The following is a 15,930-nucleotide window of genomic DNA, read 5'->3' as shown; positions in this document are numbered from 1 at the left end:
TCGGCGATCAGCCTTCTTTATGGTACAGCTCTCACTAAGCAAAGGCAATATTAAAAAGGATAAGTTTTAAGATCTTTTAAAATGCTAGATCTGAGATCTGAAGGAGCCAAATGAATGTTAACTGGAAATGAGTTCCACAACCCTGTGACTACCACAAAAAGGCCCTGTATTGTGGGCTCACCAACCTAATCAATTTCACTGAGAACATGTAAGCTGGACCTCAGATGCAGATCTTAGACCATCGGACAGGGTAATATGGGTGCAACAGTTTTATAGGTAGTTCTGTCCAAAAATGTTTAGGGTCTGAGAGGTTAGTACCAGCACTTTTAAATGGTCTGGTAGCCAAGGCAAGTGGTGCAAAAGTGGTGTCACATGTTTGTGTATGTCATCAACATATTGATGGCAGTGCAACCCAAAGCTTTGAATGACATCCCCTCCCCAAACATGGATGAGAAAATGCAATGGAAGCAGCAGCATTGTACCTTTAGTAGTGTATTTGAGAGAATGTCTACCCAAATTCTGTTAGAAATTTTACCCTATTCCAGACAAAGAAATGCCACGTAGATATACGGATGAAACATCTTCCTTAAAAAGAGCAGTTTGAAGTATGTAAAGCAGGGGCGAGGCAGTTTAAAATTTTAGAGGACTAAAACAAATGATATAACATTTAAAGTTAGGGGAGGGGCAGTCCCGCAGGAGCAGACCCTGATGTTTGTCGGTGGCTGGCTGCCTCCCCCCCCCTCCTCACCCTGTAGGGGAGGAGGGGACAGTCTCCCTTGAAGCAGGTCATGATGTCTGAGTTGTAGACCCACAAGACCTGGAGGGCCCAACGTTGGCTATCCCTATTTCAGTCCCCTAATAAACAGTTGACAGCACCTGCAGGTTTTCACATCTTTTTCTGTGACCCTCCAAAACCAAATCATGCACAACCCAATTGGTTCTATGTGGGAATTTTTTACCATTAATATAAGAACGCTTCAGCAGAATCACAAAACTGATCTGCAAATAGTGCAACAAACCCCAGCTAGCCTCAAACTGGCGTTGCTAGCGCGGCATATTGAGAAATTGATTTTTAATCCAAACCATTTTATTACAGACGTTTCCGAGAAAATGCATTGCGACATAATTAGCCATTGTGGACTAGGAGGAAATGGACTAACAAGCTTAGGGTTAGGGTTAGTTCTGGAAATCGTATCCCATAGGACATGTGTCAGCCTTTAAGGCGAAACCAGACTCTGCTGTTTATTAGAAATGCGGCTCTTACATGAGAAAAAAAATGGCACGCCCCAACACGTGTCTGCCTCCTTCACAAGACTCCCACCCGCTCCCACCCCCGCGTAACGCTCCGCCGCCCTCTCCAACGATCTGAAGCATCTCAAGCCAATCAGAACGGAAATAGCTTGCCAACCAATAACGTACGAGTCGGAGAAGCTCCAGCCGGCCCCTGTGGTAAACAATAACGAGAGGGAGCTCGTGCTTGAGCGATAGTCCTGGTGCGCCAATCAGTAGGGGAGTAGCCACACATAGCGGTCCAATAGTGTGAGGGGAGGCGGGAAGAGGGGGGAGAAGCGCGCGCCAAAACTAGGCAGCGGCGGCGACGCGCGCGTTCTCTCTTCCTCTCGAGTGGAACATCAACCGCTGGGAGGGGGCGTGGCCTGCGAGGGGGAGGGTGGGCGAGCCAGGCGGGGCCCACGCGCGGAGGCGGGGCCGGCTGGAGCAGGAGCTGCTGCTGTCGCAGTAAGAGCCGAGCTGCGGAGGGGGCAGCTGTAAGTGCAGTCCAAGGCTGGCCAGCAGCGCTGTTTGGATCTCCAGGAAAGATGCGAGCTGGCAGCCGCTTCGGCAGGGCTGTAATTGCGTTTGATGAGCCTGGTGCAATTAGGAGGAGGGAGGCACAGAACCTGTAATTCTTGGATGGGCAGCGCGAGAGAGGCCCGCTGCCTCTGGGGAGCTCGCCTGGCATCAGCCTTATTTAGTGGGCACTTAGACCCATTGGCAGTAAGAAGCGAGCAAAGGCAGAAGCAGCCTTTTCTCTCCGCTTTCCCAACATCTGTGCACAGACAATAGCAAGACCAGAAGGGAGGCAGCGATTTCAGAGACTTCAGTGCCTGAAGGGCAAAGAGAGAGATTGGGGCTGGGAGCTCAGGCAGCTAACTGTCCGCCCAGCCCAATAATGAAATGCACAATTTCCCTCCCATCCTCTCGCTTTCTCAAACCGAAGTGTGGATCTCCGATTAGAGCTGTGGATCTCTAGTGTATTCTCTCGAGGCTTTTTTTTTAAAGAGACAGTTGCTTCCATCCAATGAACAAGGAAGAAAAAGTTGTGAATCGTTTCTTCTCTGGGGAGGAGAAGGAAGGAGGAGCCACGAAAGTCGGGATGCAGTTTGCCAGATGGTCATAAAACGAGAAGAAAGAAAGCAAACAGCTACCCGACGATGTTTTCTTAAAAAAAGAAATTACTCTGCATTAGGTGCATTTGCTTGCAAGCTAGGGAGGAGATTCCCACGAAGCCTTGCCTAGAGACGAACAAGAGGGATATTAGCGATAGTTTGATTCCCCCTTTTTTCTTTTATTCCCTCCGCCCCATCCAAACCCCTCCTCTGGCCCTGTAGATCCTCCCCTTTTCTTTTTTCTTTTTGGAGGGAGGAGGAGGAGGAGATGAACGTTCGGCTTTTCCCTAAACAGCCGGCCGATTATTGCCAGAAGAACCCGATCTGGGAAGCCTCGAGGATGCGGCTTGCAACAGACGAAAGCTGATGGTGAGTCCGTCCGGGAAAAGAGCGAGCGAGAGAGGCCAGACTGAAGTGGATGGAGAGAGGAGAAGGACGGAGGGGGGCTTGCATACAACGCCGCGCTTGGGACAAGCCGATCGCGCCCCGCGTGCGCAACAGCTCCCTTGTGCAGAGCGCGCCAAGCTCCTGCTCCTTTCCCTTGCAGAAATGCTGCATCATGAACCCATCACCCATCCGGATCTGCCCCTGAACCAGACAGAGAACAGCACCCCTGGTGCTTAATAGTAGCAGCAGTACGCAAGGAGGGAGTAGGAGCAAGGCGTGGACGAAGTAAAGGGAAAGAAAAATAAAGATCCTCCAGATACCCCCCCTCCCTTTCTGTCTGGCCAGGGCTGCCTCCATCTGCTGTCTCAGGACCCCTAAGGAGGCAGCGATGCCTCGGCCGTAGCCTCAGTGCCAGAAGGGGAAACTCCTCTTACAAGCGTGTGCGCGAAGAGGCGGCAGGAGGGCAGGCAGGAAGAGGAGGCTGCTTATCTCTCCCTGCGTGTCTCCGCTGAGCATCTCGTCAAGCAACTCCTCAACTTCTTGCCCAGCTGGAAGAGCAAACCGGAGCAGCTGCTGCAACTTCTCCCAGGGACAAGAAGCGCGCCCGGGTGGGCCCCGCTCTGTCTCTGTTCCTGGGGTGTCTAGTCTAGACTGAGACACGTGTCCTTTCTCGAAGAAAGCCAATTTTTAACTCTAGCTCGGGAGAAGCGCGCATTTTCACACTCCTACACCACCACCCATCATCATCATTATTATAACCGGGATTTTTATTTTTAAAGTCTGTGGATGGATCCACTCAACGGAGCAGGGCGCGCATTTTTATTAAGCATATAGCTCTCTCCTCTCCTCTTGAGACAGCTGATCCCAACCACCCGCCCTTTGATCCCGTCCGGCAGGTTGCTCGGGTCGCCTGTCTGAAGCCCCGCTGGGGTTGCTGCCGCTGCTGCCGCCCTCTCAGCCTCCTCGCGCCGTGTCCGGTGGCTTCGATCCGGGGTGGCTTCGCCGCCGCTGGTGCCGGGCCTTACGGAGCCCATGCTGCTGCTGCGGAAGCTGCCGGGTATGCCGGGCTGGCCGCCGTCGGCGCTGGGTCTGCGGTTGCCGCAGAAGTTCCTCTTCCTGCTCTTCCTCTCGGGCCTGCTCACGCTCTGCTTCGGGGCCCTCTTCCTGCTGCCGGACTCTTCCCGCTTCAAGCGCCTCTTCTTGCCCCGCCGAGGGGGCGCCGGTGACGCGGGCGGGGACCTGGACGGGCTCCGCAGCCTCACGTCGCCACCGCCACCGCCGCCCGGGGCCGACCCTGGTCGCCGCCATGCCGGTTCCAGCCCGCCCGACGCAGCCGCCGCCCCGCAGCCGCCTCGTCGCCTCAGGGACCCCAAACTCCCCTCCGCGCAGGCGGCGGTGGTGATGGAAACAGCCGCCGCCACTTCCTCCCGCCGAGAGCGCCTCAGCCTGCTCCACCGCCAGGGGCCGCCCGGGGAGAAGAAGGCGGCGGGATCGGTAAGCGGCCCCGGCAGCACGGCCCCGCTCCGGCAGACGAGAGCCCCGTTTCGCTTCGACTACGAGGTCTTCCGACGCAGCCTCCGCCACCCGGTGCTGGGAAGGAGGAAAGGCGGCACCGAGGACCCCGAGAACCGACTCCGGCGCCTGAAGCTCAAGGAGGTGAGTGAGGAGGCACTTATCCATCTCCCTGCTCTCCACACACAAACACACTCTTTCTCTTGGCATCTTTTCCCTCCCAAGCCTTTCCTCAGGTTTTGCCACCTTCAGTATTTAATTTCCGTTGACTACTTCATTAATTAAGATGCTATCAATGGGAACGGTCCTTTCTGTAGAGTGCCTGAGAAATGACAGATTCCTGCCCCAAAGAGCCTACATGCTCTATATCAGGTATCTTCAACCTTTTCAGACCCAGGACCCACTTTTCACCCAAGCATGCGCATGGGGACCCATTTCTTAATCTTTCCCCATATATAATTATGGTGGTACTGCTCCCCTTGCGACCCCCCCCTGGACAGGGCAGTGACCCACCAGTTGAAGACCAGTGCTGTAAAATGTGTCATAGATGAGGGTAGTCGATATGGGGCTGTCAAGATACAACTCCCATCATCCCTGACCATTGGTCATGCTGGCTGAAGCAGATGGGAATTGAAGTTCACACCTTGAGGGCACCATGTTGGCTACCCTTGCCATAGACAGGGATGACTATGTTCAGAGGTATGGTTTTCCATCAGGGCTGCACCTTTTGCACACTGGAAATAGGTTGCAGGGCTGAACCCTGGCTCAAATACATTCCACCTTAATTTAGTACTGTGTAGTGTCCTCTTCCTTAACCCCTTTGGTTACCTCTCACAGCTCCCCTCTGTCCCCACACCTCCATCTCATCTTTTGAATGCATTCAGAATTAATCTGGAATTTAGTTGCTCTGTCTTCACAATAGTCTACATGGATTAGAGTTCCTCACTTTGCCTCATAAGCATGTGTTGAAAGGGTGGGAACAACATACCAGCTTGAGACTGCAGTCTTAAATCCACTTATCTGGGAGTAAGTAAGCCCCATTAAAACTTGGAGGGATGCATGTAAAGCATATTGTGCTGTAAAGCATATAACTTGGGAGAACTTCAGATGTGACCTTAACAGGTAATGTGCTGCAGACCTGTGTTGTGTCTGTTGGCCCGCTAATGCCATCATATTTGAAGTGGGGACACACATTGGTTTTTCAACCATGAAGATGTATGCTGAAGAGCTGGGGATCCCTGAAGCTCTGTGCAGTGTGTTTCTGTATGTATGTGATTTAAAACATGTTGAAGACTACAGGTTCTAGAGAGTGTGTGCAACATGGGGTTGTAATGCATAGCTGTTAAAATTGTGAAGTGGCTTGCAAAAGGCATGTAAGCATCTACATCTTATCTTGAGTATTGTGCTTTTATCATCATCATCATCATCATCCTCCCCTTCCCTTTCACTCCATTGCCCCTTTAGGCTTCTGTTTACTGCCCATTAATGCTCCTGTTGTCCACTCACCTTTTCCATGTTCCCAATTCCTTCCTTGCACTCAGCATTTCTTGACTGCCTTATTCCTTTCTCACACTACCCTTCATTCCTCACCCCTCATGTTTCCGCTTAACCACTCTTTCTCTTTTTCTGACTTACCTTCTATTTTTGCTCTCAATGGCATTTTCAGTTACTCTTTCATGCCTTCTCAATTTGCTGCTTCTTCATGCTCCCTTTTAGCTGCTTCTATGCATGTTGTTTACTCACATGTAAGCCCCACCACTCTGGGATTTTCTCCCTGTAACCCTGCATAAGAGTGTAGCCCTGCAGTACCAGCCCTTATGCATGCTTATTTAGAAGTAAGTGCCACACTATTTAATAAAGCTTGGACTCCAGTAAGTGTGTTTAGGATACTACAGACTTAATTACTTTCTTCACTTCCCCTTATCTCCCCCCACCATCCCAGCATTCATTACCCAAGTGTTTTCCATTACACATCCTTTTTCATGATACAATGTTATATATACATAATATTAAACACACAAACAGCAACCTCAAGTCAAACCTTTGTACAATAATATATTTTGTTTCTAGGAATTGACTACAGTAGTGTACAGGTTGTTTGTGTATGTGTGATAAAGGATGCAGATGTTGCATAAATATTTTTTTAAGCATGCTGTTGAAGCTGAGTGATGTGTAAGCACTAGAAGTATGACATATAAAGAAGAAATAAATATAATTCCCATATGTTACACAATGCATTGTGTATCATATATGGGTATGGTACACAAAAATGCACTCTCTCATATTTTGCTTCTTTTGTTCTCCTACTCTCATTTCAAAACTTCATGTACCATATTAATACACAATATGAACTAATCCCTTCTCACTTTTGGTTGGTGAACCCCTTCAACGTTGCTGCTCATTTTTGTATTTTTGTCAATTCTTTGTTATCTCATGCTGTCTTGTGTACAAATAACAGTTTTTCAGGTAATATAGTAGAGCTTATGATGCACACATGTCTTTTTAAATTCTGTTATTTGTTCCTAGTGAAACACGCTTTGCAGGCTTTTGAAACACAACAAAAGCCTGCTAAACCTATTTAACCAGAAATTAGCATGACAGAAGCTGTTAAAATAGAAATACTTGCCCAGTTTATATATTATCGGCTTTTTGAAAGTTATCTGGATACAGCTATAGCTAGTCTGTTATATTGGTTTGGCCCTCCTTCAGTTCATGTTTCACCAGGATCCCTGTGTGTGTGTTTCACCAACATCCCCCCATTATTCTTACTTGTATTGCATTTTTTCTACTGATCATTCTGGCTTTTCAAGTACCTTTCCTGTGGTTTCATCCATCCCTGCTTCTGCCACCCATCTACTTCTACTTCCTTCTCTTCAATACCAGATTGAGATTCCTTTTCTGGAGCTGACTTTGCACTCAACCCTTTGAAAGTGCATGTGCCCTGCATCTCTCCTCTTTGCTTTCTCATAGAGCAGATTTGAAGGAATTCTAATAAGCTGGTAGCAGGACACAATAAGATGAAACTGAGTAAAGAGACTCTCTGGTTGGATGTTCGGGGGAAACACTGTAGAAATTGAAATGGCTCTTGGGAAATGGTGGAAGTTTGGTCAATTGAGATGCATGAAACCAAAACTTGATGAAGTGTTTGAAATAGATAGGGTGAAGAGGCCCAGAAGGTCATCCCAAGTCCAAAGTGAACCTTTCGCCTAACGATAAGATTACATCAGCCTCTCTAAGACCTGTTTCAACCTTTTTAGACCTTGAACTCATCATTAACCGCAGCTTGGCACATGGGACCCACTCCTGTATTTTGTTTTGTTTTTAACTGCACGTGTTTCTACCTTTACCCTTTCTCCTCTTGCTTTCTCATAACAAAAATAATGCTGCTGGTGTGACTCACATTAGGTAGGAGATTAGTGGACTACCACTCCTCAGCAGAGGGTGGGGATGAACAGTTTGCACCTCTGCCAAAGGCAGGACACACAGCTGTAGTGCACATGTAGGAAAAGTCAGAAATGTCTTGCTAGCTCCTTTGAACTGGAGCAGGGGGGGGACGGGGGACACCTGGCCCTGAACTTGATCACCAGTGAGAACCTGTATTTGTGGCAAAACCCATTTTCTCAAAAGGAAATGTCATTTTGGCACATGTCCACGCTACCAAGGTACATGCCATTTCTGGTTAAAGCAACCCTCGATTTCCAGTGTTATAGGCAACAGAACAGACATAGATAAAAGCCCATGGGAAGCACTTGTGTTTGACCCACTGTGGCCTCTCTCCCTTTGTATAGTATGTTGGCACCCAACATTTGATGAGACACAAGGAAAATAATAGACCAGATTCCACCATGTGTCTGTGTTGGACTCTGAACAATCTCGCTTGTCACGGTGGGTTTCACACGTGTAACTGAGGACAGAGATTTGGCCCAGTGCCCGCAGTGCTTGCATAAAGGACTGGCTAGCAGCTTTGCAAAAGGGTGACCTAGTTAACCAACAAGCTATAGATTCAATGCAGTACTTGGGATCCTTTGACTCTGCTGGCTTGGAGCAAACCTGAGGTTGGCAACAGATGCTAATTCATAAAGCACAGAGATGAAATGGTGCGAGCATTAATTCTCTGGATCAGTTCCCCCATCAAACAGGGAGGAAAGTCTAAATGTACAGTAGTAGAATAAAATCCAGGGTGACAAATCATGGTCGCAACACACCTTTTAAATTGTTTTTTTTAAGATATACAATATAAAATATTATTTCTGATTCTGAGGTTTTTGATCAAGTCTTGCAAAGAAAGCAGTGCACTAACAATAAAATTCTAATTTCTCTGCCAGGCAACTAGACGAAATGTACCCAGGGTGCTCATTTTTCCTTACAGTCCCAGGCATAGTTGAGATTAGCTCTGCCTGCCTGTTGGACTGTTGTTAGCAGCAGGGAATTGAAAGAGGACTGCTGCCCCCCTCCCTGCCGCCTTGGTTTCTTCGACACTTGGGAGTTAAGGCTTCTCATTTGTTTCTCGCTGCATTGCAAGCTTCTGAGGCCTAGAGCATGCTGGTACAAGAGTTTCTCTTAACCACAGTAGCATTGCTTTATACAAGCCAGCACATACAAACAGGTTGAATAAATGAGTAAAGCACCTCTAAGTTAGTGGCACTTGGATCATGAAACCAAGGCTACGTGTGAATTTTCCCTAAGCATGCATCTCTAGCAATTTCTAATGTACAATCATGTCCAACATGATTATTTCTTCATAAATTAAGAGTAATCTATGCAAGGCTGCAAAAGTGCTTCACCTGATTCAGAAGAGCTAGCATCTCTGCATCTGTGATTACTTGGCACCTAAAATAAAGGGCCTACATTGCTGTCTGTTAAGAGGTAGCTTTGAAAGCAGTGTTAATGAATAAATGGATTCCCACCCCCGTTCTTTCCAAGTACGGTAGCTCATTCCCCCCTCCCACTTTCCTCTGTTTTGTTAGTACATTTTGTTGCAGAAAACCTGTAGCTGATGTATATTCAGTACAGCCTTAACACAGACTTGAAAACCAGAGGTGCTTCTGGGGAGTTTGCATGTGGCCATTTCTTGAAGGGAAAAGGCAGCCTTGGTTTCTTTTGTGGATGGGTGCAGAATGCGAGTCCTGCTTGTAGAAAGTGTTACATCTCTTTTCTACACCAGAAAAAAGAGAGGAAGTAGGGACTTGTTGTGTTTTCTTTTCAAGTTATTGTAGCATAGGAGCAGATCAGAAGTAAGCTTGGTTGTACAGAAGTTGCTTACAGGTGTGACTCGCTAAGTAGAGGTCTAAAGTTGATGCCTTTCCTGCCCCAGATCCAGACAAATTCATCTGGAATCAACCCTTTGGGAAGATTTCTAGTGGGGACAAAGATGCAGCTTCTGTCCTAGAAACTGACCTGATTGTTACCGTACTCTGCTGCAGTAACAGAATTTGGTGTAACATAGGCTATATTCTGGATACATTGAAATAATGTATGGGTTAATTAATGGGACTGTGGTATTTTAAATAATCTCCAAATGTCACATTCTATCATTCTGGTTTTAACCAAATCCTTGAGTGGCTTACAATTTAAAAAATCCAGTAAAACCAGTTGGAGCACATCACACCCCAGTTCTAAGCAATAAAATACGAAAGCAGCAGCAAACGTTCAATATATAAACAAGCAGATCAATTGTTTGTTCCTGAAAAGCCTTCTGAATCAGAAAAGCTTTTGCTGAGTTGTGTTTGAATTCTTAAGACTTACTTTTCAGATACATCATGTACTCAAATTCAACGTAAAAGTCATGCATGTTGTTTTAAAAGAATTTCATTTGTCATCTTTTCAGCTGTTGGACTAGGGAGGTACGGTAACTGTGCAAAACAGGAAAAGAGGCTAGTTAAAGATAAAAAGCTGAGTTTTCAGCAATTGTAAGGACCAGAGGAAGGAAATGGAACATTGGGGTAAAGATAAAAATGTATTAAAAAATAGTGAAAATCTTTGCAGGAAAGAGAAGGCGATAGAACTCTGTGTCAACCTTTAGGATAGATAGCATCTGTTGATTTATTAGTGTTATGCAATTTTAGGGAGTTGCTGAGAAGACACTGAAAGTTGTTGGATGGTGTGTCAAACTGCTGTGTAAGTTGTTTCTTAGGCAATAGACACATGAAAATGCTTTTGCCAGAAGTTCTTCTGCAATGAATTGGTTTGTGACTTTAATTTCCAGATAATTCTTTTAATAGACTTTTAAGAATCAGAACAAGGAGAGGGGAGTAATGAATCTGGAACATTTTCAAATGCAAGTTAGCAATGCTTAACTCTTTTTATCTTTTTTGTTTTGTTTTTAAAAATATGCCCCTGAAATGTTTACGTGTATATTTAAAGTTGGGTGTGCATGTTGACAAGTCAGAATTTACGAATGTGTACCATATAGAAATTTTATTTTATTAATTTTTTAAAATAAAAATTCTATCTTCCCTTCTTCCCGCAGGAACTCAGGGTCGTCAACTGCCAAGCAGTAGAACAGGACAATTTAAAATATAATAAAAACCCATTTAAAGCAATAATAAGATCTAAAAACATGTAAAAACAGTCACATATCCTCACAACTCTTCTTTTCAAGGTTGTCAGGATCTGCTTCTTTTACTCTAAAATGCCTGGGTGTTTAACTTCCTTGTGAAAGTAATTAATGAAGAAGACTGAGGTACCTTACCAGGGAGGGCATTCTACAAACAGGGAACCGTCACCAAGAAGGCCCTGTCTCAGATCAGTGGCACGATTAACAGGGCCTCCCCTGCTGATAATAGGACCTGAGATAATATTGGGAAGTATCTTTTAGATATTTGGGTCCCAGGTAGTTAATGTATTTGGGATTATCTGCTGTTTCTTGCTGTGTTTACATTTAGTTCTAAGCCTAGGTTTGTTGCTGGATAATGGGTTAAACAACCACAGCACTGTTTAATGCTCTTGGGCCACTCAGTCCTATACTGATTTAGGGAAGGGTTCAGGTATTTGTCAACACCATCAGGTTGCAAACGTGGTTGCTTCAGGAAAAAACCTTGATAAGTTCAAGGAATTCCAGGGACAACAGTTGGGCCATTCAGTTTATTCATAAAAAAATAATTATTGGAGTTGTCATGAAATCTTGTATCTCAAAAGAAAGAAAGTGGAATTGAGAGACCTTAAACCCTTTATTGACTTACCCCCCCCCCCCAAGTCTTGAAAATGTAACCAATCTGAGGATGAGGTGAGTTGCAGGAGTAAATGATTGTAGAAATAGGGCCCAGGTAGGCTAGTTCCAGGTTTCAGACAGCCTCCTCCCTCTAGCATTCCCAGAAGAGGGCCTGCTGTAAAGTGTCCTCTGCTTCCTGAAACATTTGCAGATGGTTACAAGATGTAGAACTTTCTCAGTAGTGACAGCCCTTTTACAGATAGGTCCACCTGACTTCCATGTATGGCAGGCATGTGGAGCGAAGTTGCTGAACTACAGCTCCCATCAGCCCTAGTGAGAATACCTGATGGCCAGGGATGATGGAAGTTGTAGTTCAGCAACATCTGGAGGGCCAAAAGTATCTCACACCTGATATATAGAGTAGGTGTATGTGAACGAAGAGCCTTTCTCTCTCTGAGGAAAATTAATCCTGTAAGCATTGTGCTTGTTGATCTTTGGTTCTTTTAAAGAATAAAGCTGTTACTCAGAGGCAGCTTCTTTAACATGGCTCATGGTCCAAAATGTTTATTCATGCAGTGCCTTTCTGGGGATTGTCCCTGTAGGGTCCCACTCCTATACTCTTGGCCTTCTATCAGCCTGGGCATCATTTCTATACACTAACAAGTTCTGGAGATCTTTTGCACTTTTCAATACACTTTTTTCCAGTTTTGATGTGAGGAGTACAGTGTACCATCAGCAAAGGTTGTAGAGTTCTTGTGTGCATGTCCTATTAGGGGCTCTGCAGCTGGCTTGCTATTGACAGCGATTGTTGAAGCTTTTGCTTTCAGGGAACTTGCTCTGTGCCAAACCCTTCTATGTTGATTTGCCAGTTGAGGAATCCCTGAGCACCTGCCGGTGTATTGTGCAGGATTTTGATGTGCTCTGTTCATGTGGGGATCTGGGCAGTTCTATTGTGCCTTGCTACTGGTCCGCTGATCAGTGTCAATAAAGAACATAAGTGATGTTCTCCTTCTGCTGCAAATTGTCAAGAAAGATTGGCAGAGGTAGCAAGGAGTCTTTGAGGAATACTGTTATAACATCACTGAGGAACTTTGATAAACTTTCAAGGACCCCCAAGTTCCCTGGAATACAATTTTCCCCTGGAATACAATTTGCCAAGGCAATTCCTGGGCTTCATATTTGGCCACAGGAGGGGGTACTTTGCACTTTATTAATTTGGAAAGTTGCTTTTGGGGAAACTTTCTGTACATTGGTTTGCACATAATGATCCACAGCTGCACAAATGATAAACCATAGGGGGCTACAAGCTGCAGTTCAATACAGACAGCTGTTAGTGTTTTTAAAAAGTGAATATATTATAGCCATGATTTTAACGTAGTAGGAGAATCAGAGTTGTGTAGAAATGGCAATATCAGGCACAGAATTCAGCTTCTGGGTATGTATGTTTCCTTCCTTCCTTCCTTCCTTCCTTCCTTCCTTCCTTCCTTCCTTCCTTCCTTCCTTCCTTCCTTCCTTCAGACAAGTTTCTGGCCCTTATAATCATGCAGCTCTGTTTGAAAGGTTGTGGACCATACCTGGTGAAATTTCAGAACATCAAGGAGAGGAGATGTACTTTGTCATAGAGCGCACAAAGAATTCACATACTCAATCCCTGGCAACTCCAATAAAGGATCATAGGGAGCAGAATTGTGTCCATCAGACCTGGAGAGCTGTCAGACACTAGGCCACATGGACCAATAGTCTGAATTGGCATAAGAGAACTTCATATGCTCATTTCCATTGATTTACACAGCATTTCAATATTCAGAAGCCTTTTACATATTTATCTAGATGACCCTTGCAACAACTCTTTGAATTCATTCTGCCCCAGAAGCGGTGATTTGCCTAAGGCTTTTCTCTTCCCCTTTTCCAAAGTTCCAAACAAAGAATTTCAGTGTGTCAGCTAAGCACTCTTCCTGGTTATCTTGTGTCACTGTTTCTCTTTGGAAACATGAGCCCTGGTCACCAGAAATGATGATCTGCCTGTGATGTGCACAGTAACATTTCACAGGATGAAAGACAGGTGGGTCAAGAAGTTATTGATTCTCTGTCATTCCATTTCAAGCTGTGATTTCATCCATGTGAAACTGTACCCCTGGGCTGGTCTTAGTTTAAAAAGACTATTCCATTCTATGCAGATCCAAACTCAAATAATTGTTCAGTCCTACTCCTTACCACTAAAGTTACAGGTACCCCCTGACCGTTAGGTCCAGTCGCGGAAGACTCTGGGGTTGCAGTGCTCATCTCGCTCTATAGGCCGAGGGAGCCGGCGTTTGTCCGCAGACAGCTTCTGGGTCATGTGGCCAGCATGACGAAGCTGCTTCTGGCGAACCAGAGCAGCGCACGGAAATGCCGTTTACCTTCCCGCCAGAGCGCTACCTATTTATCTACTTGCACTTTGACGTGCTTTCGAACTGCTAGGTTGGCAGGAGCAGGGACCGAACAACGGGAGCTCACCCCATCGTGGGGATTCAAACCACCGACTTTTGCTCCATACCCGAGAAGTAATAATTTATCTTCACTATATTTCCCTACTGTAGAAGGTTAGTACCCATTTAGAGAATTGCCTAAGATGAGCTGTGTTACTTCTGACAGTTGCTTGATGCTTCTTAGAGGTAAGAAAATAGTAAAACTCACCTCAGCAGTATCTGCAGTACTGCTTTGTTTTCTTTTAAAAGCGTCAAACAAATATAGGATAATTCATCTCCTAAATGTGTCTCTGGAAGCTGGCTGTCATATAATTGATCAGTAGTGCATAGTTTCAGAGAAAATCTAATTTTTAACAAGTGCCAAATACTAGTGATTAATGTTCAAAATCTGCTGTCTGCTTGTGACCGTAAAAATTACATAGTGGGATTCTCTATTAACGTTCACAATGATTTTTTTCAGATCGAATTCGCTTGAATTGCAAGTCAACATGATTGGCGGTCTTGCCCCACCCCCCTAAGGCTGCCTTCTTTGGAAAGCACAACCAGAGATCTGGAAAACTCAAGCAGTTTCATTCCTGCCTCTTGTGTCATTGTAAGCAGTAATAAAGTGTTGTGCTGTTGGAATTGAGCAGACAGTTTTGCTAGTAATGGACGAGGCAGAAGAGGCTTCTTTTGTGATGTCTTGTTGGCTTGACAGGATGGTGGGGTAGGGGTGAAAGAGACCAATAGGGAAAAGAACAGATATGGTCCCCTTCAGTTTTCTGAGGCCTAGTCATAAGGATTGCATTAGTGTTTGACAATCAATTATTTGACACTGGGAATGAGGAGTATATTTGTTTTTGTTCTGTGTCCTCTGTGCAGAATCTTCTTTTGACTGATAGCCACAATACTTCATATTCTTGTCTATTTATGAGTCATTCCTGCAGCTTCTTTGGATGGGGGAACCTGTTTTGAGTAGCCAAGCAAAACAGCTGGCTCCAGAGGGCAGCAAGACAAGGCAGTGACAGGAACTGGTTGGACACAGAGGAATGGTGGAAGGAACCAGCTGGGGAACCCCTAAGGGAAGAAGGCTCACATGGAACGTAAGAACACATGGAACGTCAGAACAAATGGTAAATAGCAAGCAGGATAAAGAAGATTTATTGCCAATGGTGCAAAGCAGGATGAATGGGGAAATAAAGAACATGGAAGATGTAGGGACATGGGTCAAGTTTTTTTACTTCTTGGAAAAGAAGTGACTTAACTATAGAAATGTCCTATATAGCAGCTCTGTGTATCTTGCAACTCACAGTTCTGTTCAAAGTGAGCACTTAACGTTCTAGGCTACCTTGGAGACCAGTTAGAATTTTCTTTACTAAAATAGATTGGATCACATGTGGTTTTGCTACACAAAGATAGTTGCCCTGTAGGAAAAAGTATGTCTCTTACGAAGTGTGGTGTGAAGGTTTATTTTGCCATGAGTGCACAGGATGGAAAGTTGCTGTGCATGTGAAAGTTGCTTCCTGCATCCCCTTTAGCTGTAGTTCAGTTGTACTTTGCCATGCCAATTCCTGTCATTGAACTTCCTCTCATTCTAAATGCAAACTTTTTTTTGCTTTTGTGCAATTTGTTGTTGCTTCCTTATTTTATTACCCTGGTTTAGCTTTTTTTAAAAAAGCAACCCTATTGCGTTTTTCTTGCAAAGATGCAGCTTGTCTTATGATAAATAACAGTAATAAATCAAGCAATGCAGGGGAGGCATTGTTGGTGTAAACATATATTTTGAAAGTCCTCCTAGCGTTTTGCTACTGGTATGCATAGTTTCTCCCCACCTCCTGCAACAGTGTGGCCTGCTTCTTTTTGCTTTTGAGTGCCTTCAGAGATCCAGATTCCAGTCTGAATGTCTTCAACCCAACTACTCCCCGAATATCTAGGACCTGGGGGCAATTTGTGGTTGAACACCTATCATTTAAGACAGAGCTTTTATGTTTGATTGAGGAGGTTTGCTGAGCTTCGGAGAGGTGGGAAACCAGATTGACCTCATTTT

At 45.3% G+C, this 15,930-nt stretch overlaps 1 protein-coding gene across 2 annotated transcripts in view; it reads left to right on the top strand.

Moving 5' to 3' along the window:
- Positions 1–1,715: 1,715 nt before the first annotated feature.
- Positions 1,716–15,930, top strand: part of MAN1C1 (mannosidase alpha class 1C member 1) — a 139,550-nt gene continuing 125,335 nt past the window's right edge. The window contains exon 1 of one of the 2 annotated variants that reach the window (XM_035118282.2): positions 1,716–4,430. In XM_035118282.2, coding sequence (XP_034974173.2) covers positions 3,807–4,430 — 624 coding nt within the window. In that variant the 5' untranslated portion in view covers positions 1,716–3,806. The other variant, XM_060275795.1, reaches the window with a different exon arrangement.

Source organism: Zootoca vivipara, chromosome 6 (genome assembly GCF_963506605.1).
Source record: "Zootoca vivipara chromosome 6, rZooViv1.1, whole genome shotgun sequence".
In the NCBI taxonomy this organism is placed as follows: Eukaryota; Metazoa; Chordata; class Lepidosauria; order Squamata; family Lacertidae; genus Zootoca; species Zootoca vivipara.
Note: the sequence above shows the minus strand (reverse complement) of the source record. Positions and strands in the feature narration are given on the sequence as shown.